Below are 22,291 nucleotides of genomic sequence, written 5' to 3'. Positions count from 1 at the left end.
CATAGCTATTGTGGCATCCTTTCTCGGCTTGGGAAGCCCACCACCTCTTTCCTTCCTCTCGGGGGACGACACTGAAGCCCAAGAGGAAGGACCAGGGAGAAGTTAGAAAAGTCCAGTGAAAGGAGCGTTTTGAGGTGGCTGCGACAGTGCGGCAGCCCCCGCCCATGCTCGGTGAGCACTGCCGCCTCGGTAGCTGTCATGGCCGTCAGTCACGTGACCCAGACTCGGCCCGGGCTTGGTTTCCAGTCGCTCTAGTTCAGTACTCTTGTTTCTTCGATTCCCTCCTATTCTCTCTGCGGACTCTAGTACTGCTTTTCTTTCCTCAGGAAGAGTGCCGTACAGACTCTTGAGAACCCGGGTAAGTATGTCAGAGGACGGGCGTTCCCCACTAATATCCCTCTCTGTTATTTCCTGGAGTCCAAGCATTAGGATCACCCCCCTTTTACACCGGTCTCTTTAGATCCTTGGATGGTGATCTAAAAAAGCCACCTTCTAACGCCTTAAAGAGAAAGAAAACCCATATTGGTCCCGTGAATCAATGGCATTAACAGCTGGATTCGCCGAATCCCTTTGCCCCGTATCTCTATTAGCTGTTAAGAGCTTTTATAAGCGAAGTAGGATTTCTTTCGGTAGTTGTTTGCCCGCCCCTCTCGGGTTAATACTATCGGCTTTCCACCAAAATGCCTATTCTCAAAGAAAGGGGCGCGCTAGTGTTGGCGCGTGCGCAGGGGTGCTGCCCGCTGTCTGGAACGCGACGGGGCACGGGAGGAAGAGGCTGGGTGGTAAACAGGAAGTGGACTCTCAGAGCTCCCGACCCCTCTCAGGTAGGTTTCTCGGGGACCCACGTTAGTGTTGGTGGTCTTATGTGCTGCTGGGCTAGTTGACGTACTCGAATGTTGTGTTGGTGCTTTTAAAGGCACTCTTGCACCTGCGGAGGGGGCTGTCGCTTCCACCCACCCTCGGAATTCCTGAATACGGTAGAGTGCAGGGTCACCGAAAGGTTGGAATGGTGGGGGAGAGGCAGAGTACAGTACTTAAAATCAGTATTTGCAGAAAATATGCTCTCGGAGAATTAAGCCCAGAGTGTGGCCCTCTCTCTAGAGAAAGCTTGGGAGTAAGCGCACACAGATGCTGTCTGTAGGCTGAAAAAGAGGCTTATGTGGAAGATGTTTAGATGACATTTTCTAAAAGGACTTGTTAAGTGTTTTAAGTCGTAAATGAACCTGCCCAGTTTTTCCCTGAGTGCACAAGGCATTCTGTTCACGAAATCATTCGGTGCTTCTCAAAACCAGTTTTGTCATGAATAAATATCTTAAAGGAAGTGCTTAATGTAGGTTTTTTTGTACACTGTCAGTCGACGTATTTTTTCTAATAAGAAAATTTTGATTGGCAACCTGTGTAACAGTTTTCAAATTAAGTAAACATGGGAATTTTTTTCAATACTGTTTCCGGGAATCTAATTGCCATATGTAAATCTTTGGCTTGACTTTCCTGTGTTATTACATACACTACCTACCCGGGGACTTTTAGGTAAAAGATACAGTAATACTTTTCTTTTTTAAACTTAAAATCTGTGAAACAATTTTTTTTTAAATTTGGCATTTCACTTAGGTAGGTTTTCAAAAGTTTTTAGGTTACAGTTATTAATCAAATATTGAATAACATTTTTATTATAAAATATTGACTCAGCTATTTTATAAAAATACATTTGTTATAAAACACATAAGTTATCCATTGGTGTCTGCAATATGAGGGAAATATAATTAACTTAAAGCCTTAACAGTATAAATGAGGGTCATCATTTCAACCTCTTATGGAAATTTCATTCCTCTGATCTTGTATTCTTACTTGCAGCTTTCCAACCAAAGTCTAGTACTTTACTACTCAAAAGTAGTCTGGGGAGTTGCAGCATTACCATTTCAGGTTTTCTCCAAGACTGTTAAGTTAGAACTTTAATTTCAACAAGAGCACTACACCCTCAGGTGATTTTTTTTTTTTTTTTCCCACCCGTTAACATTTCTGCTCTGATATATTTTAACATTAATGTTACTGTGAGCATCTTTCCAAATGCTGTTTTTGTTTTTTAATTTTTTTTAATATTTATTTTTCAGTTTTTGGAGTATACAACATCTTTATTTTTATTTTATGTGGTGCTGAGGATTGAACCTAGCGCCTTGTGCATGCCAGGCGAGTGCATTACCGCTTGAGCCACATCCCCAGCCCCAAATTCTGTTTTTTAATAGGCCTGATGTAAACATAGACTACTATAAATAAGCCACCACCTAAAACAAACTTGATTTGTGTAGGTAAAGTATTTTATTTATATATGTAAGTAATATATCTTTTATATATATAAAATGAACATATTCTATAGTAAGCTCTCAACTTAAAAATAACTATTTCTATACTACATTCATTGTTTATGAAATATTTTATTTAATTTTATGTATTTTTGTTTTGTTTACAGAAAACATCCAGAAAAAATGACCCATTGGTTTCATAGGAACCCTTTAAAAGCTACAGCTCCTGTCTCTTTTAACTACTATGGTGTGGCCGCTGGTCCTCCTGCTTCAAAAATTTGCAAGTATGTGTTAGACTCACAAGTATTTTTGCCACTCTTGGATAAATGCTACTCTTTAGATTCCATGGTAATACAGAAATATGTAACACATTGTTCCTAACTTTCAAATTTATAAATGATAGAGGAAGAGTTAAATTTCGGCAGTCATCTAGCCCTTGGTCCTTAATTTAAGACCATTAAATGAATCTTAAATTTACTGGGTCTAAAGCAATGACAAAAAAGTCAATAGTGTAAGAGACTCAATAAAATAGAATATGGACATTTTTAATTGGCCAGATAGTAAGTTCACTGAGTTCAGAGCAGGGAGAGATCCTTATGATTTGCAATGACTATTAAAGTGATATAGGAGAAAGAACTTGAACTGGAATTTACATAAATTCTGTGACTTAATTCAGGGATTAGCAAACTGCTTCCCACAGGTTCAGCCTACTGCTTGTTTTGGTAAATGAAGTTTTTTTGGAACACAGATCCACATTTATTTATGTATTATCTATAGCTCCTTTGGGCTGATTTCCTCTACAATAGCAGAACTGAATAGTTCTGGCTGAGACCTTATGGCCCACAAAGCCTGACTATCTAGCCCTGTATAGAAAGTGTTTGAGGATTCCTGATTTAGACAGGGATGAAAAGAGTGATTTCTATCAAGGAAACCATTGTTCTAGGGATAAGAGAGCAATTTGGCTGGAGCAAAAAGGATAGATGCAAGAGGTATTTCAAAGGAACAGTTAGCTGACTGGACTGGCTCTGAGATTGAAAAGGTTTCAGTCTGTTTTAGATGTAAAACAAATAATTCAGATATTGGTGATACCAATATAGGACAGTCAGGAGAGATACTGCGTTGGAGGAAAGAAGTGATTGTAGTACAAGGCAGGAAAATTTGTCTTATTAATCTAGACCAATGATCAGCAAACTTTTTTTTTTGTTTGTTTTTCATATTGGGGATTGAACCCAAGGTTATTTAACCACTGAGCCATATTACCAGCTCTTTTTATTCTTTAATTTGAGACAGAATTTTGCTGAGTTACTGCAGGAATTACTAAGTTGCTGAGGATGGTCTGGAACTTGTTGTCCTTCTGCCTTGGCCTCCAGAGTCTGGATTACTTGGGCATGTGCCACTGTGCCCAGCTTCAGCAAACTTTTTGAAAAGCACTAAATGATTACTATTTTAGGCTTTATTGGCCACATAGAGATGTTGTTTTGTATTCTTCTTTGTTCTTTTAAGTAGTCATTTTTTAAAATATTTTATTAGTTGTTGATGGACCTTTATTTATTTATATGTGGTGCTGAGAATCGAGCCCAGTGCCTAATACATTCTAGGCAAGCACTCTACCACTGAGCCACAACTCCAGCCCTTAAATAGTCATTTAAAAATGTAAAACACATCCTTATTCTGTGGGCCATACAAAAATAAATTATAGTTTCTTGACCCTGAATCTAGACTTCAAGAGGCGAGGCCCCACTTCAATTGCTTTTTCCGTAGCCTTAGACAAGTTCCTGAACTTCTTTGGACTTAATTCCTAATCTATAAAATAAACACCCTACATCAGATATGTACATTTTTCTCTAATTCTATAATTTTAAAATGAATATTATTTTACCCAAGTTGAACTATAGGTGATGATTGAGTACCTACATGGAAAATTCTGGCAAACTATTTTAGTCTAGAATAGGCCTTAAGGATTCACATTTCTTCCGAGTTTAGGAATCACTTCTTTCATTTTCTAGATAAAGTGAAATCTAGATGCCTCAAACAATGACGTATTCATAAGGTAGCCTGTCCCATTTTCAGTCAACTACATGTAATTATTGGTATAATAAATTAATAAATTTAATAATTTAATAATAACTTTGAAATAAGCCTCCTCAGAATTAGTACTAATGAATAAGCACTGTATCCACCTCATTCAGGATTTAGTCCATGCTCTTTTCTAAACATCATAACTGTGTTACAACCCTCCTAATCTCAAGAAAATATTTGCAAAGCTATTATTCTTTCACTCAACAAGTAAGTTTGAATATGTGTTTTATCCTAGCTACCTACTGAATTCTATGTATGCAGCCCGTATTCTCTTGGTGCTCACAGTTTAAATCCAGTCTGTCTTTAATTACCTAATTGAACTTGCAATCCTCCTGCCTCAGTCTCCTGAGCTGCTGGGATTATAGATGTGTGCCACCATGCCTAGCAGTTACTTAACACACATTTTAAGTGTCTTCAGTCATTGTTCATGTAATATGATTTCTGGAACACTGACTGAGCTATTTGCCTTTGGGATTAGATGTGGATATGGACAGAACCAAGTTAGAGCTGACAATGAAGATCTAGGAATAAAAGGTAGTTTTAAGATGTACTAATAGATGAGATCTCAAAAGATAAAACCAGAAAGCCCAAGATTGAATAGTTTCATAGGTGGAAATAAGAAGGGGACATAGAAAAACATGGGGAGAACTTTTAGATATAAAAAAGAGCACCTGGAAAATTTAGTAACATTGGAATTATGGGAGAAAAGAATTTCAAGAAGGAAAAGGCAGATCTGTGGTGTTTTGTTTTGTTTTGCAGCAAAGAAGTAAAGGATAATAGAGTGTAGGGAGCCATTTTAGAATGATTAATAGCCACATGTTCTATGCATTGAACTACAGAATGCAATTTCACTTTTAAAACTTTTCTACTTAATAAAGTGTATTTTGACATTCTGTGAGTAATGTCTAGTTTAGCCATTTTAAACCATTAAGTCCCAAGTTTTAATTCTGTAAATATTTCAACAAAATTGACAAAGGTACTTTAAAATAGGTTAGAAATCACATTCTAGAGCTTATATATTAATATTATGGTATATTGCATAATTACATGTTCTATACTGTATTTAAGTTTTTATAGGTATTTCACATCTGGGATGATTGGAAAAAATGGATTAAGGAGATACTAAAATCAAACACAAATATGACTGTCAAATTTCCATATTTCAAGAAACTTCTGCGAACTGGTTATTCAGTTCTAATTCCTCCTGTCAATCTTAAATGCATACATTTGTTTGATTGATTTTGTGTGTGTGTGTGTGTGTGCTGGGAATTGAATCCAGGGGCACTTTACCACTGAGCTACATTCCCAGCCCTTTATATTTTTTTATTTTGAGACAGGTCTCAATAAGTTTCTTAGGGCTTCACCAGTTGCTGAGGCAGACTTCGAACTCGGGATCCTCCTGCCTCAGTGTCCAGAGTAGCTAGGATTATAGGCATGAATGCATGCATCACCATGTCCAACCTTGATTTATTTTTTATAAATTAAAACTTGCTAGGTATTCTTATTGCATAATTTTTATTCATAAAAATTGGACTAGGTTTATTTAGTACAACTTTTTAAATGTTTTTAGAAACTTCATTTATCTCCAGTGTTAGTCCTAATCAAATTTATTGCTCTGTACTTGATGATACCTTAAAGGAGATAGTGGAGGATGATGGGTGTTATTTTTTTAAAACTTTTACATTGAAATCTTTAAGCCACTTTTACACAGTCATTGTAGTACAGCTTACTTAATTTTATTGTCTCTGTTTTGTACAAGTGACTTGAGAACATCCAGGGCACGACTTCTTGAATTATTCACTGATTTGAGCTGTAATCCAGAAATGATGAAGAATGCAGCAGATTCATACTTTTCACTCTTACAAGGTCAGTTACTTGTATGAACTTCTCAGCTAAAAAATAAAAAATTATGCAGAAGTTAATATTTAACTCTTATACACTTTTCAAATTTGGACAGTTTAATTTCCAGGCCATGCTTGTATGCTTGAATTTCAAAAATGTGAGAGTGTAATGGTAGTGTGTGGTTTAACATTTTGAGAATTAAATATGTACATATTTTATATTACATTATCTCAGAAAAAGGTGTGGGATGTGGGAAGAGAGAAGGGGGCCAAAAAAATTCATTCAGGCACCTGGAAAAGTAATTATCTGAAAATATGTCCAAATAGAACACATGATATTTATTCTAAATCTAAAATGTCTTGTATCTTTTTGTAGGTTTCATAAATTCACTGGATGAATCTACCCAGGAAAGCAAGTTGCGATATATTCAAAATTTCAAGTGGACTGATACGTTGCAAGGACATGTTCCAAGGTAAACAATGTTAATGTACTAAATGGAAGCCAGTTTTTGTAACTATATAGCCAGCCATTAACTCATAGATTCTGTATTTGAAGAATAAAAATAAGGTCTGATCAGCATTTTCTCTTGTCAGGAAATTAATTAGAAGCATTGGATTCTAATTCAAATATATAATATTAAGTAAAATTATTAGTTGTTTCTCCCAGAGCATGTCTATTTTTTATAAACTCAATACAAACACTAATAAAAATTGAACAGTCTTATTTTAATAAGACACAAAGAATGTTTTAGAAATTTGAAACCTAAACTGACTTTCAGTCTTTGCCTATCTTCAAGCCAAACAGAATTTTGGTTTTCCCCTACTTTCTTTTTCTAAGGGATAGTTCAGAATACTTTGGTCAGTCTGTATCTGTCTTCTTAACTCCATAGTCTTTTGATTCTAGATATTTGGTTTTTTATTTCTTTTTACTGTTTCTACTCTGTTTACAAACTTTCCTTCAGAGCTTTTTCATCATTCACTTGAAACTATCGAAGATGAAATTATAGCAGGAAATATGTCATAGTATTAACTTTATTCAATTACTTTTTTTGTTTTTAAACATCTTTGAATTATTAAAAATACCTGTATATTTTCATCTCAATTTGCTGTAGAATTACTGTTTTGTAAGAAAGAAAGGGCTGGGCAATTGCTGGAAGAACAGGGCAAATAGTGCATTATATAGAAAGAGAATGGAGGTTGAATTTACACATAGCATCTAGGTATGTAGCACAGCATCATACCTAGATGCTATTCCACGTTTTCTGCAAAGGAAACATCTGCTTCTTCAACTAGATTTTGGTGTTATAAGACTTTGTGAGGAACAAATAAGAAAACTTAGGTTACGTGAATAATATTATAATGCCAGGCATTTAAGAAGACATTCACTAAATGTTAATTCATTTTTTTCCTTGGGAATATCTCGTGTAGAATTTATAATTGGATAGGAAGTAGGGAAGATGGATCCTTTCTAAATAGTTTCAAGTTAATATTCAAACCTTTATTATTACTATAGACTTTGGCAGATTCTAAAATGTTTTGCATTGTGTAAATTTGGCCTACCTACCAAATTTTTATTCCATGTTACAGCAAGCTACTATTTATTGTGTTTTTTTTTTAGCATTTTATGAGAGAGTGAAAAATTATGTGATGAAAACCTTAAGTAACACTGAAAACTTAGTACATATGAGATTTCTAATTTACTTTATGCTTTATTTCTACTTATTCAGCTGAGATTGTGCTGTGAATCTTATCTGCTCGGAAAAATTATTTCTTGGATTATAAATGCTCTGACTGCTACTTAGATGTGGTGTCACAGAAATGGAGTGTTTTGGAACAAGGTGGATTGAAAAAAATGAGTATAAAAAGAAAAGAGTTATTCATTAGGCTTCATGTAAATTAAGAAAACTGTCATGTGATTTAAAAGTAAAATTATAAATTAGAAATACACAGTAGATCACAGGGTGTAATTCATTTGAAATTTCTCAAGTTTCAAAAAGAATAAGCTATTTAACTGTGAATAACTTTTTTTTAAGATGGTAAAACTGTTTTGTGAGGTTTGTTTATAAACTTTTTCATGTAATGTACATGAAAATTACATTAATTTATGAATATAATTTGTAAATTATATTTAAAATTATTTATAAATTAACTGTCTATAACTTATTTTAATTACAATGTTTTCTAGCTTTCTGTGTGTGTATGTGGTGCTGGTGCTAGGGATTAAACCCAAGGCCTTACACATACTAGGCAAGGGCTCACACCTCATAAATTTTGTTTGTTTTGTTTTTGTGGTACTGGGAACCCCAAGGCCTTGCACATGATAGGCAAGCTCTCTACACTGAGCTACATCCTCAGCTCTTTAATTTTTATTTTGAGAACAGGTCTTGCTAATTTGCCAAGCTGGTCTCAAATTTGTAATCCTTTTTCCTGGGATTACAGGTGTGTGCCAGTTTGCCTGGCCAAAATCAATAAATAAAATACAAAGTAGAGACATCCTTCAAAGCTTTTCCCTTTTGGTAACTTTTCAGTATCTATCTTATTTTGCATAAGGATGTTATTTCTGCTTTCTTATTTCATCAGTTGAAATTAATAAGATAGTGTGTAAAGAATTTGCAGGTTCTTAAAATGATGGTGAATAAATTGGTGTTCATATCATTTACTTAATGCCATTTGCCATCTTTTAATGTTATAGTAATAGAATAGGAAGGAAATAAGTACATATACTTGTTTTCAGGACCTTTTCCTTTGTAAAATACTGATTCAAAATCTTCTACAGTTTACTTCATTTTGACATTTCATCTTTCTTTTCATCCATTTCTTTTTACACTATCTGCTCTAATCAAGCAGTTTGGGTCAATTCTATCAGAAAAATCTTTATACTTTCTTGTGCTTTGACAGCTTAAGTTTCTCACCTAGAATGTCTTTTGCTTCCCTTCTAATCATCTCTCAAGGCACAATTCAACTTTTATATATACCATTAATCCTTTTGTAATCATCCTAGCCTAAAACTACCTCTCCTCTTAATTCTGTTTTCTTAATATATGGTATAAGAACCATCCATTTCAGAATCAATTGAGTATTTTATAGATTCTGGGCTCCATTCCAGACTTTCTAACTTTTTGAGGGTAAGTCCCAGAAATCTCTGTTTTTAAAGCTACTCTATCTACAGTAATCTTTGGAAGTACTATTCTTATGTTATTCAGTTGTATAGTACATATTGCATTACTATATTTAGCTATTCATTGATAATTATTGGGTCTTATCTCCCCATCTATATTAAACACAGAACCATTTTCATTATTCCTACTCACACATGAACACACACCCAACCACTTACTTTGTAATTCTGAGTTGGATATTCAATAGGCTTCATGTAGCAATAGCTCAATAATTTTATAGAACTCAGTTGGGTGTGGTGGCACATGCCTATAATTCCAGCAACTTGGGAGAGCAGGAAAATTGGAAGTTGGAGGCCATCCTCATCAATTTAGTGACACCATGTCTCAGAATAAAATAAATAAATAGAAATGTCTAGGGATGTAGCTCAATGGTAAAGTGCCCCTCAATGGTAAAATCTCCAGTTAAAAAAAAAAAAACCAAAAAATTTACAGAAAATAATAATCATGTTTTTAATTTCAGTGCCCAGCAGGATGCTGTTTTTGAATTAATTTCCATGGGATTTAATGTAGCTCTGTGGTATACCAAATATGCTTCAAGACTGGCGGGAAAAGAAAAGTAAGTTAAAAGAGAAAGGGTTTATGTATGTAATATGATGTTTTTCAAATATTTTGAGTTTCATTATAAAAAGTTTAGGCTGTTGATTAAAGAATACCATGTTGAGTGAGTGCACATATTTTAAGTTTTAGAATTAGGGAGCCTAGTGTTAAGAGAAGAAAAAATTTTTAAATAATCTTGTAATGTGAAAGATTTTCCTAAATAAGACTCCATACCAAGAAACTGTAAAAGGAAGGATTGAATATTTGTCCGCTTAGAAGTCCTATGAACATAGTTTAAGAAGCACGTGACAGAATTGGTTTAAAACATTGCAATGCATATGGTAAATTATTCATTTCTTAAAATGTATACTCTTACAAATCAACAAAGACCATCAAATTAGTTAAAAATAAGCAATGGACATGAATAGGCTATTCATAGAAAAAGAAATGCAAAAGGTTTTAAGTGTATGAAAAGATCTTGAAGGTCTAAAAGAATTACAAAATAAAATGAGGTGAAATTTTTATAATAGCTAAAGTGTCTAGAGCAATAGGAAATTGGCAAAATTGTTATAATTTATCCATACGTAGGAATAGTATGATACCATTGAAAAATGAAGTTGAATCTTGTGTACTGATATAAAATTATCTCTAAAGTGATTAAAATTAGGAGAGTAGCGAATATAGATAGCTATCATTTCATATGTATAAGTGCTTGTTTATAACAGAAGACTGTAGACGGTAAGACCAGAAGACTTCATTTCAGAGTTCAGAGTTCACCTCTAGGCAGGTCTTTTTTTTTTGGAAGTATCTTCTCTTTGGATCTCGTTTGCATTTGTTGCTTTGACACTTAAAAGTATCAGGATTAGATTTTTTAATTAAATGGAAGAAAACTAGTGATGAGAAATGCAAACAATTAATTTGGCTTAATGATAATGTGTTAGTTGTTGTTTCTATTACCTGAAATGCGATTCATCCTCTAACAATTTAACACTGTCTTTAAGCATAACAGAAGATGAAGCAAAGGAAGTCCATCGAAGCCTGAAAATTGCTGCTGGGATTTTCAAACATTTAAAGGTAAAAATATAAAATTTTATGTAGAATTTCTAATGCTTTAATTCTTAAATAATTTTTCCTTTCTGGCAAGAGAGGAAGAATGTTTACACACTTCATTATGTATAAAGAGCTGGTACTGTCCCTCCAGTATCTGCAGGATACAAACTGCTCCCTTTCCCTAGGGATGCTAAAATATGTGGATGCTCAAGTCCCTTTTATAAAATGGCACAGTGTTTGCATATAATGTATGTACTCCCTCTCGTATTAAATCATCTTAAGGGCTGGGGTTGTGGCTCAAGCGGTAGCGTGCTCGCCTGGCATGCACGGTGCGCTGGGTTCGATCCTCAGCACCACATAAAAATAAAAAAAATAAAAAGATGTTGTGTCCACCAAAAACTAAAAAATAAATATTAAAAAAATTCTCTCTCAAAAAAAAATCATCTTAAGTTTGCTTATAGTATCTAATACAATGTAAATGCAAATGTCGTGTCAATAGTTATTACACTGTGTTTAGAGAATAACGACAAGAAAATAGTATACGTGTTCAGCACACATGCAGAGTCTTTTTTTCAAATCTTTTCAGTCCAAGGTGTGTGTGTGTGAGGATGTGGTTGTGGAAACTGAATATGTAGGGCTAACTGCATATGTTCTGTTTTCCATATTTAATAGTACCTTATTGATGAGTTCAGCCAATTATTATCGGTTTCTGCATTTTACTTTTAAAAACATCAGAGACTCTTACAATTAGAAATTTTCAGTTGTAATACACTGTTTATTTTTCTGTCTCTTCTGAAAAGTTATAGACAGAAACAAAGCGTTTCTCATTGTTCTCTGAAGCAGGTATCAGCAGCAGTCACAATTCCACAGAACTGAACTTCTGACGTATTCTCAGTACATCAATGAAAATGTTGGAGAGGCGATTATGGCACTCATACATTAAATTGCCTGGAGCTATAGTGGGCATTAGGAGAAAGAAGAATGTGTTTTCCAACTAGAATTCCCCTTCTCTTCATTCTAATTAAACTACTCTTTATTAAAGAACTTATGGAGGCTCAATGTCAGGGTTTTTTCCCATGATAAAATAAGATGCGTCTACAGTGATGAAAAAGCTAGGATCCTGAATTTAGGTGGAAAATTGTAGTATTTTCTTTGTATCTTTAATTATTAATATAAATGAGCAATTCAGGCTATCATACAAAAAGGAATTTTGTTTACTATTTCAGTGAAACATTTTCTAAGGTAAAAGTATGGATTACATATGGAGTAGTCTACTATAACCAAAATTTTGCTCTTGAGTTTCTTTTTCTTATAAAAGCTAAATTTTAGTGTACAGAGGCTGATATTATCTGTAAGCTTACTGTTGCTCTTTTTTTACAATTTTTGTTTGTACATTAAATTTCTGGCAAATTTGTCAATTGAATGTCTCGTTAGTTTCATTTTTTCATCTCTTAACAACGGGTTAACATGAAATTTGGCATCTTCTGTTTTCTTTCAGGAAAGTCATATCCCAAAACTTATTACACCTGCAGAAAAGGGAAGGGATCTAGAGGCACGGCTCATAGAAGCTTATATTATCCAGTGTCAGGCTGAAGCTCAAGAAGGTATCCTAAATATTGTAAGATTTTTCTTGTTTTTATTTTAGAGAAAGTCTATATTTGCATTTAATTAATCTTTTTTAAATAATCAGAATTAGCTGCAATTGAGTTTCAGTTTTTAGAAATTTCAGGAGGAATAATTCTACCTTTGACATTGAACTAGCAGGAACAGATCTTACAACTTAATGACTCTTTTTTTAAAGAGGATTTTGATTCCCTGCCATTTCTGACAGTACAAAACTAGTTCTTTAACTCTTTGTTTCCCCAACTACCACGTTCATTCTTTTTTCTCTTCCACTGTTTGGTTTAGTTTGAAGTCTTTATCTTTTCAGTGGCAAGAAACAGTGGGACTTATGTGATAACAGGAAACAACTTTCTAAGCTTTTGGATTTTTTCCAAATGCCAGTGCTCTGAAAGTATGTTTTATATCAATCTACATTGTAGTAATTCTCTGCAGTTAACTAGTAGTTGGCTATTGATTTATTTAATGAAATGGTAACAGAACCAACAAGCTGTGTTTTCTGTTTGTATTTGCATTTTCTATTCTTTTCATAGTAAAACTTAACAATAATTGTTTGAAAACCCAAAAAGATTATCAGACTTTCTTTTGCTATTAAAACTGAACTTACTCTGAGTGGAAAAGAATGTAATTATAGGTTCCTTTTATTGTATGTTGGTTTTAGTAACAATTGCCCGAGCAATTGAACTTAAACATGCTCCTGGACTAATTGCTGCACTGGCATATGAAACAGCCAATTTTTATCAAAAAGCTGGTAAGCTAATTCTGTTGTTATACTTTTATTCTTTATATTTTCAGATTTATTTGCTTTTGATTGAATAGGAAACAGAACAAAAAGATTCTAAGTTTTCCATTATTTGCAAAACTAGAATAGTATCTTCATTACTTCATTGATGTTTAAAGAATTAGAGTTGCTCACAGTTAATATGCTACATAACTTTTAATGGAAAGGACAGTGCTGTACTTTTTAACCAGTCATCTAATAACTATATGGTCTTTTGCTTTTAAGTTTTTGATCTTTACTGTAATCTTGTAATTACTATCCTTTCTTAGATGAGAAACAAACCAAAGAGTTAACATGATCAACCCAAAACTTAACTGCTAACAGGTGGGAGGTTGAGACCAGAACACATTTCCTCTAATTATCCTATTATTCTTTTCATTTACTAATTTAAGAGCTTTGCATGTGTTTCTTTTTATGAGATGGTTACTATTTTACTTGCTGAGTAGAGATAAGTTGAATAAATTCACAGCTGAGGGGAGTAGACAAACATGTAATTACATTATTGTATCATGAGTTTTATGATGATGTTACAGCAGTGAGATGAGAACCTCAACAGTCTGGGCATGCTAGAGAAGGCTTTCTAGAGGAAGGTTACATCTTAGTCTCATTTTGAAATATACATAGAACTTTTTGTTATGTTTCTTAGAAAGCATTAGTGTGTGAGAATAGAACATTTTATGCTATTTACAATTTAAGAAAGAACTTAGCACATTTTGGCACTTTCAGACAGTTGTAGCTGAAACACAGAATGAGTAAAACGAGAAGAGATTGGGAAAATACATTTGTGTGAGATAAAGAAGTGGTTTATAAGCCTACCTAAAAAGTTTGGCCTTGATTCTGTAGATATTTGGAATCCATTTTATCTTAACCAGTGAGTCTGACTGGATTTGATTTGAATTTAAGAAAGATCTTTCTGGTTGCAGTATGAGATAGGCTTGCTGCATGAAGTAGTAGGCTGACTTAGCACTTAAGAAGAAATTCTGCCTTTGGAAAAGGAGAAAATTTGGAAGCAACATTATTTAAAATTCTTGGTCCATATCTATTTTTATCTATGTTTTTGTCTTAATCATCAAATCAAAGAAATGCCATGGTATTTAACTAACCCTATTATGTAGCTTGAAATATAATTATGGGAAGCTAAGTCATTTTTAATAAAGAAGGTTTTTTAAAATCTATAAATGCTTGAGTCTTAGACTTGAATGGCATTCTGCTTTTAGCATGAAAATACATGAACTAAAAGTCTTCTAGTGAAATCAGGGTGAAGTTATATTTTACTTTTTAAAATGTAACTTTAGATCATACTTTATCCAGTTTGGAGCCTGCATATTCTGCAAAATGGAGAAAATATCTTCACTTGAAAATGTGTTTCTACACAGCTTATGTAAGTATTAATAGCCCTAAATATGATGTAAATTACTCTCTTTCCATCCCCTTAAGTGCCAGGTCTCTCATCTTACCAAAGTCTTAGCATTTTGCAAATAACGAGCAGTTCTGAGTAAATGTTCACTGACATTGTAGCCATTGTGAACTAACACAGGTGGAAAGAGATGATGTAGAATTGTAGACCTAGATTATAGCAGTGGAGTTGCTGTTTGATTCAAAACTCCCTATAGCCTTCTATGTGCTTAACAAAAATTTTCTCAAGTACAGTTGACTAAGTCTAGTCTTAAGGCATATCATATACTATATATATCACCTAGATTGGTGAACCATTACTACACACTATTTATCTGTTTATTATACCCACCAAACTTAATTATTATTTTATTGATTAAGTGCTATATGAGAGAGTCAAAACCCTTTTTTCAAGTCTAAATAAATGTATTTATTTCTTATAGTTTATAATCTGTTTTTACATTTACTACTTGGGACCACATGTAATCCCTGCACATTTAAGGAGTAAACTTTCAGGCTGATACATTTCTTTTAAAACTTCTTTAGTCCTTAACCTCAAAACAGTAGCTCTGCATTAGCGCAGTAATTTCCTCCTTTATCTGCCATGTCCTGATTTAACAGATTTTAACAAGTAATTTTTGCTCTCAGGAAATGGTTAGAAGGCTAAGTTCAGCTAAAGGCTTGATATAATTCTATCTTTTATATGAATAGAGATGGGAAAAGCTTACTCAAGTAAAGAGATCTAATAGATTATTTATACTTAAAAGAATGGATAAAGGCATTTATCTGAAACATGTATAAGGATAGGGAGAGAATGAATAAAAGTGTGTTTCTCTTTTTATTAGGCTTATTGTTATCATGGTCAGACTTTGTTGGCTAGTGATAAATGTGGTGAAGCAATCAGGTCTCTGCAAGAAGCAGAAAAATGTAAGTATTCCTGTCAGAATTTTAATTCTTTTATTAAAATAGGTATTTTACCATAAAGGGGGATAAATAGGCAGTTAAGAGGTTTTGGCCAAGATCATGAAAGGGAATGAGGACAGGTGAGGTAATTGGAGGGAGAAAAAGTATTTCAAACTTAGAAAATGTAGAAAATGCCCATCTTTCCATTAGAGTATTATTATTGATATTTCTATTACTCTATGGAAGAGAAAGCAGCAGAAATCTTATCTTCTGATTTAAAGCTTTTTAAGCATAAATAAGGAACGTTTTATTATTATTAAACAGCTTTTATTCCTTTCATGTGCAGTATATGCAAAAGCAGAAGCATTATGTAAAGAATATGGAGAAACTAAAGGACCTGGACCAACAGTTAAACCATCGGGACACTTGTTCTTTAGGAAACTTGGAAACCTTGTGAAGAATACCCTAGAAAAATGTCAACGAGAAAATGGATTTATGTGAGACTAACTTAATATATAATATTAACATTATATCAGTTTATAGTTATATTGGAATATTAATTAGTAACATCATGGTTTCTATTAGTCTGTGTTCTCAAAGGGTTTATGTTAAAGTGCACTTAAGTTTAGCATTATTTTTTTCTTCTTTATAGTAGTGATAAAGTTCAAGTGTGTAGAACCTTTTGTGGTACTGGAGATTGAACCCAGGGGCTCTTAACCACTAAGCCACCTCCCAGCCCTTTTTATTTGTGTTGAGATGGAGTCTGTCTAGATTGCTTATAGCCTCACTAAGTTGCTGAGGTTATCTTTGACCCTGCAATCCTTCTGCCTCTGCTTCCTGAGCCACTGGGATTATAAGCATGTGTGACTGTGCCCAGTTTAGAACTTTTTAATTACTGATATGTAGCTTACTTCTTTAGGCTACTCCCATGATGTTCTTATTTTCTCTGCATGTTTTATGCGTACCTTCCCACAAACAAACACACGCACATACATATACATATACAACCATACATCTTCTCAACTCCCTTTGCATGTTCACCTCACTCTGATTTTGGCTACCTGTTAAGCAGGATAATTAATTTTTTCCAATCCTTCCTATTCCTTTAAAATAGTTTCCCTTATTTGTGTTCAAACTGTGAACCACCACCTTCGTTGGTTTGTAGAATCTATCTTGTCCCTGTTTTTAATCTCTGTACATTTTCCTCTTTATATTCTGCATATGATCGTTCCAAACTTTTCACTTTCTTAAACATGTCTAGTTCACATTTCATCACTTCCTTTGGAAATAGTTACTAATCTGTGTTAATGATCCTCTTTGTATTCTCATGGCACTTTATATCATAATAGCTTCAGTTAACTCTGCATTGTATTTGACAAGGTTTCTTAACTTTCTCACCTACTCATCTGTGAACTACATGAGACAGGGAAATCTCTGACCCCTCATTACATTGATGATTATATTAGGAGATCAGTTACTGAATAAATCAATAAATAAATAAATAAATCACTATTTAAATTGCTTTATTGCAGTTACTTTCAAAAAATTCCAACAGAAGCCCCACAGCTGGAACTCAAAGCAAATTATGGGCTGGTAGAACCCGTGCCTTTTGAATTTCCTCCTACAAGTGCTCACTGGACACCAGAAACGCTGGCTGCATTTGATCTCACCAAGAGACCTAAGGATGACAGTGTATGAGAGAGATTTTTCTTCTGCTCACGAAACTTTAAAAATGCTAACTCAGAGTTAGCATTTTGATGTTTTTCTCTATTTAAATAGATACCTGTTTGTCTATGTTAAATCAGCTAATTGTAGTGTAATCTTTTGTAGAGCACTGTGAGATAAAGCCTTTAGATCCTCAGTGGCCTCTGATTTTAAACATACTGAATGACATCAACACATTATCTTGCCTTTTTACAACTTGTCAGTGCTTCTTCCTTAAAAGAGAGTGGGAGGAAAGATTATCCTTGTTTGTATTGCCACAACAATACTCTTTTTTTCATTTAGCATATTGCAGGGTATCTAATTCCAGCATTCCATGAATCATCCAGGAGTAAAATACTTTTATTCATTTATATTTAAGTAAATCTTGGTGTTCTAAATCAAGCTCAAGAGGAAATTTTGAGATTTAACTGCCAGCAAACTAGAAATCTATGACAAAAAGAATGGGAATAATTTTGCAAGAATAGCTCCTCCCTTCAAACTGCATTTTTTATATAATTCCCTTCCCATACTAAAATCATTATTCTTTAAAATAACAATCTTTATATCCTGATCAGACTCTTAAGAAATAGCCTATTACTGTCATAAGTTCATTCCAAACTTAGGGGTTCCATAGGCATAGATTGATTATTCGTTTCTTCCTCGGAGAGTATAGGTTAGGAAGACCATTTGCTTGACTATAGGCAAAAGTAACTGTTTCTTAAAATGAGTTGATTTGTAGCTTCTGGGACAGCTTGTTATTCTCAATGTTACTTCATTCAGTATTGTACCTTTTGAAAGTCTAAAGTAGAAAAGATCTCCTGTTTGTTTTCTGAGTTTATGTAAGTGCTTAATATTTTATTTTTCCTTCTTTAGGCCAAACCTAAGCCAGATGAAGAAGTAAAACCTGTGAAAGAACCAGATATCAAACCTCAAAAGGACACGGGGTGCTACATCTCCTAAAACACAATATGTGCTTAGAATTCTACAAGTAGAAGAGAAAACTGAGAACTCTACAAGTAGAAGAGAAAACTGTAGAACTTTGGTACACGTTTCTTGAAATGATTTTTCTGAAGCTTATAGCATAATTATTACATTCAGAGGGAATCTGCCTTTAGTTCATTTGTTCTTGATTTTTAAGGTGGTAGACATGTTTTTAATCAGGACAACATTTGAAAGGTTTTATTGTGCCTCTGACCAGGTGTATTTGAGGGTTAGATCTTTTTTGAATTCTGGTTAGTAAGTTTCAGCTTAATGTATTATAGGCCTGAATTGTTTTTCAGGTATGTTTTTCTATCTTCACAAAAATGTTTATTTTTGTTTCTCTTATTTGATACCAGAAGAATGGCAAGAATGAATTTTGAGCAGAGATGGTCTTTTTCCCCTCACCATTGTGTTAATTATAGCACAGACTTGTTATGTTCTGAGTCATTTATCTTTTCTGGTGGGGGAAAAAAGCTCTTAATAGTTGAAGATCAGAAAATGTTCCTGCGAAATCCCTCAAATATACTGGAATCTATAATTTACTCAAAAATTAGTGTTTATAAATAAGTTGAGACCTCTAAGAACTTTTTCTTATTGTTGTATCTGCTTCATTCAGTCTCAAAAACCCTACAATGTTTTTTTTTATAAATACCTTTTCTAATGGGTTTTTTACTTAGAGGATAGAACTTTGTAAGTGTTTAATGTTTATATGTAAGGGAAGACAGTAAGAATGAAGAATGTTTTTTGAAGAAGTAATATTGCGTGATAATAAAAAAAAACTAAACGTGAATGAGATAGGTTGTCCTGTATTACACCGGTAACTACTACTTTGTTAGAGAAGTTTTAGTAAAATATCTTTGTTAGCTGATTTTAGTGTACATTGTTTTTATATGGTTTTCTAATATATATATCTATATACATATCTCCTATCAGAATTGCATTGTTTTAGGTCAAAGGCCATAGCAAAAATTTAGAGAACAAACAGATACAATATAATCTTATAAAATGGATTTAATAAGGCTGGGGATATTGCTAGAGCGCTGGGTCCAGTTCCCACTGTTGAGGGGGGAAAAAGATTATAATCATTTGAAACAGTTTAGTATATACACAGAATTGAGAAATAATGCATAATACTTAAACAAAATTCACACATCTGTAGATTTACCTTGTGTTGATTATTCTCCTAGAGTGTTAGATAATTTGCTATTATAAATGACACATTGGTTTTTACTAGAAAAATAAAAGTAGTGTATTTTGAGAGCTTACTATGTGCCAGTCACTGTGCTGAGCACATATATAGATACACCATAACGCACCTTTAATAAATATGTAAAATCTGCATAAAGTGTCAAAATAGGAATATATGCATTTCATTTTGAAGAATGAACAAATTATGTCTAGCTGAACCAAGATTGTGTTCAAATAAATAATTGCTTAAATCAGATATCATAGCTTTCACCGCTTTTAAAAAGCTGCATAGAAATCAAGTTTGTTTTTTTTTTTAATATGTGGAAATGCTAACTACTATTTTCAGTATATAATATTTAATATTTGAAGCTACAGTTTCCAGAATATTTGGAGCAATAAATGAATAGTTTTATTTTGCTGTTTATGGGAAATATTAAATTTCACTGTAAACAGTCACTACAAATTGACTTGTTTCTGTATGTTATCTGCTGACAATTTTAAACAGTACTTAAGGACCTATTTATCTTAGGTACTAGTGCTTATTTAACCTAGTTACTAAATTTTCACATTGATATTTTTGTGGATTATACTACCTTGTATGAAATGGAAATATGCAGTATGCTCAGTGCTTCTGTAAAATGCAGTTAATACTGGTATTTAAATAAATAATTGTCAATTTTGACATGATCAAATAGTATTTTGTTGACTCAGCAAAGGTAACACTTTATCCTTTTAATACCCCATTATATATAAGATTTTTTGAAAATGGTGTTGGAAATGATCAAATGTAAAGAAGTTGCATGAAGGCTAGAGGGAGATGTAACTATTTGTATTAACCGTTGCATAAATTTCATACCAGGCTATAACAGCTTACATATTGCTTCTGCCAAGTATTGTTTGTATAATGAATTATCTATTTATGAAAATAAAAGCAATTTTACCTACATTTTCATTGGACTTTTTGCTTTTTTTTTTTAATTTTTTTTTTTAGTTGTTGATAGACCTTTTCTTATTCATTTATTTATATGTGGTGCTGAGAATTGATCGCAGTGCCTTACACATGCAAGGCGGGTGCTCTACCACTGAGCCACAACCCCAGCCCAGAATTTTTGCTTTTTGATGAATATTTTTATACTTCCTAAGCCAGTAGCATTATGCGAAATGTTAATATTCACATTAATGATTAAAAGGACAAATACAGAGCTGGGGTACAGCTGAGTGGTAGAGCGCTTGATTAGCATGCACGAGGCTCTGGGTTCAACCCCCAGAATTGCAGAAAATTTTTTAAAAAATGACAGATTCATTTGTTTTTTGCTTTGTGTGCTTACTAATAAACCTTAATCACTCCTTGACCTGTTTGGTTTATACTTATGTTTATTGGTACCTATCACCTCTTAATCTCAAAGTAGGATTTTGATGGACCTGTTTATTTTTGATGCAAAAATATAAAGAATGATGCAGCATTTGTGTACTGTGGTAAGCTAAATTGGGGAGCTTATCATTGTTGTGCCATAATCTGTTGAAAAGCTTTTGTACTTTGCACACTTGAGGTGGCATTTAAATAAAACCACTTGGAAATATTTCCTTACTTTCCAGAGTTTAATTCTAGTGCTTCAGAAAATACTGCATTTCTAATCTCATATATAATAGTAAACTCATATCACATTGGGTTACCATAACTGTCTAAAAACTTTTTTATTTGTCATTTGAGTAATTGCTTAAAACTTAATTTTTAAAATTTAATTAATAGTTAATAGTTTATGAATTACAGAACAGAAAACATATTTGATCATGCTCATCTAAAGGCCTTAGCTGTCACACAACCCAGTTGCATCTGATTCCCGTGATGTACTTGAGATAGTCCTAAGCTCATATAGTCACTTAGTATTCCCCTGAGAAAATGGTAGATGACCCAGTATCTTGAATCTTCATGTTGGTTTTTAGCCTTCTGGGAGCCTAACTGGCTAGGACCTGAGGTGGCTAGAGCTCCTAGGCTGGTCACCTTCAGAATTTCAAACAAGTTTTCTATAGTGTCATATAGAAAAAGTTGGGAAACACCCCAGTGGGGAAGCAGGTTAAGTAATTTGGTGCATGTATACAGTTTAACACTGAATGAAAAAAAAGATTTAATAATCTTGCCAAGTGCTACTCTGTCAATAATTTTCAAGGAGCGAGCAGCAGTGGTTTGCTTATACATTGTGTTTATTCATATTTCACTATCCTGCTTCTGCTGCACATATGCGTGCGTACACACACACACATGCACACACAGACCCTAGGGCCAGTTGTCTCTGAAGCACTGTGTCTAAGGCCGAGAAGTGGGGTTTTGATGGTCCCTGCTCTGCTCTTACAGAGGTTAGGCCTTTAAGACAATCTCAAGGGAAGAGGGAAAAGTGGAAACCAGAAGGGGTGCCAGTGGTGGCCCAGGCAAACAGTGCCAATGAGCTCTTGTGTAAATTGCCCGGCACTGGTTCTTTGCTGCAATTTAACCTTATGCACTTGAAAACATTGTCTAGATAAAACTGAAAGAACTCTTTGCAAATTTTAGATATTACACTTTGAAGTTAAATGCCAAGCTGTAGAACTATTAATAGTGTTAATATAGATTACAATTATGTGTTTCAGCAAAGGAGTTAAATGAGTAGTGCACAGATGTAATGAGAAAATATTCATTTTCAAAATCAGGAAATAAAACAGTTGCAAGGCTGTTCTTATTCTTCCAACCTATTATAG

The 22,291-nt window shown here is 33.7% G+C and overlaps 1 protein-coding gene across 3 annotated transcripts; it reads left to right on the top strand.

Annotated features, from left to right (window-relative positions):
- The first annotated feature begins 30 nt into the window (after window positions 1-30).
- Brox (BRO1 domain and CAAX motif containing) lies at window positions 31-21,146 on the top strand. Of its 3 annotated transcripts, XM_015483610.2 has the most exons (14): window positions 31-171; window positions 327-358; window positions 2,468-2,584; window positions 6,139-6,245; window positions 6,597-6,693; window positions 9,860-9,955; window positions 10,938-11,010; window positions 12,485-12,590; window positions 13,268-13,357; window positions 14,683-14,768; window positions 15,628-15,709; window positions 16,032-16,182; window positions 17,218-17,377; window positions 18,263-21,146. In XM_015483610.2, the coding sequence occupies exons 3-14, from the start codon at window positions 2,484-2,486 to the stop codon at window positions 18,347-18,349; spliced, it is 1,236 nt and encodes a 411-aa protein (XP_015339096.1). In that variant the 5' UTR covers window positions 31-171; window positions 327-358; window positions 2,468-2,483; the 3' UTR covers window positions 18,350-21,146. The 3 variants fall into 3 exon arrangements, with proteins under 3 accessions (XP_015339096.1, XP_015339099.1, XP_015339098.1); XM_015483613.2 differs by lacking the exon at window positions 327-358 and having other exon boundaries at window positions 33-171; XM_015483612.2 differs by lacking the exons at window positions 31-171; window positions 327-358 and adding an exon at window positions 697-824.
- Window positions 21,147-22,291: the final 1,145 nt, after the last annotated feature.

This window comes from Marmota marmota, unplaced genomic scaffold (genome assembly GCF_001458135.2).
Source record: "Marmota marmota marmota unplaced genomic scaffold, marMar, whole genome shotgun sequence".
NCBI classification, from domain to species: Eukaryota; Metazoa; Chordata; class Mammalia; order Rodentia; family Sciuridae; genus Marmota; species Marmota marmota.
The sequence above is the reverse complement of the archived record's forward strand: the minus strand, read 5'-3'. Positions and strand labels throughout refer to the sequence as shown.

Bases quoted from the DNA above. Each gene is read 5' to 3' on its own strand.
- Brox (XM_015483610.2), top strand. From the start codon at position 2,484: ATGACCCATTGGTTTCATAGGAACCCTTTAAAAGCTACAGCTCCTGTC. The intron at 13,358-14,682 runs GTAAGCTAATTC...ATGTAACTTTAG, and splicing joins CAATTTTTATCAAAAAGCTG to ATCATACTTTATCCAGTTTG. The intron at 17,378-18,262 runs GTATGAGAGAGA...TTCCTTCTTTAG, and splicing joins AGAGACCTAAGGATGACAGT to GCCAAACCTAAGCCAGATGA.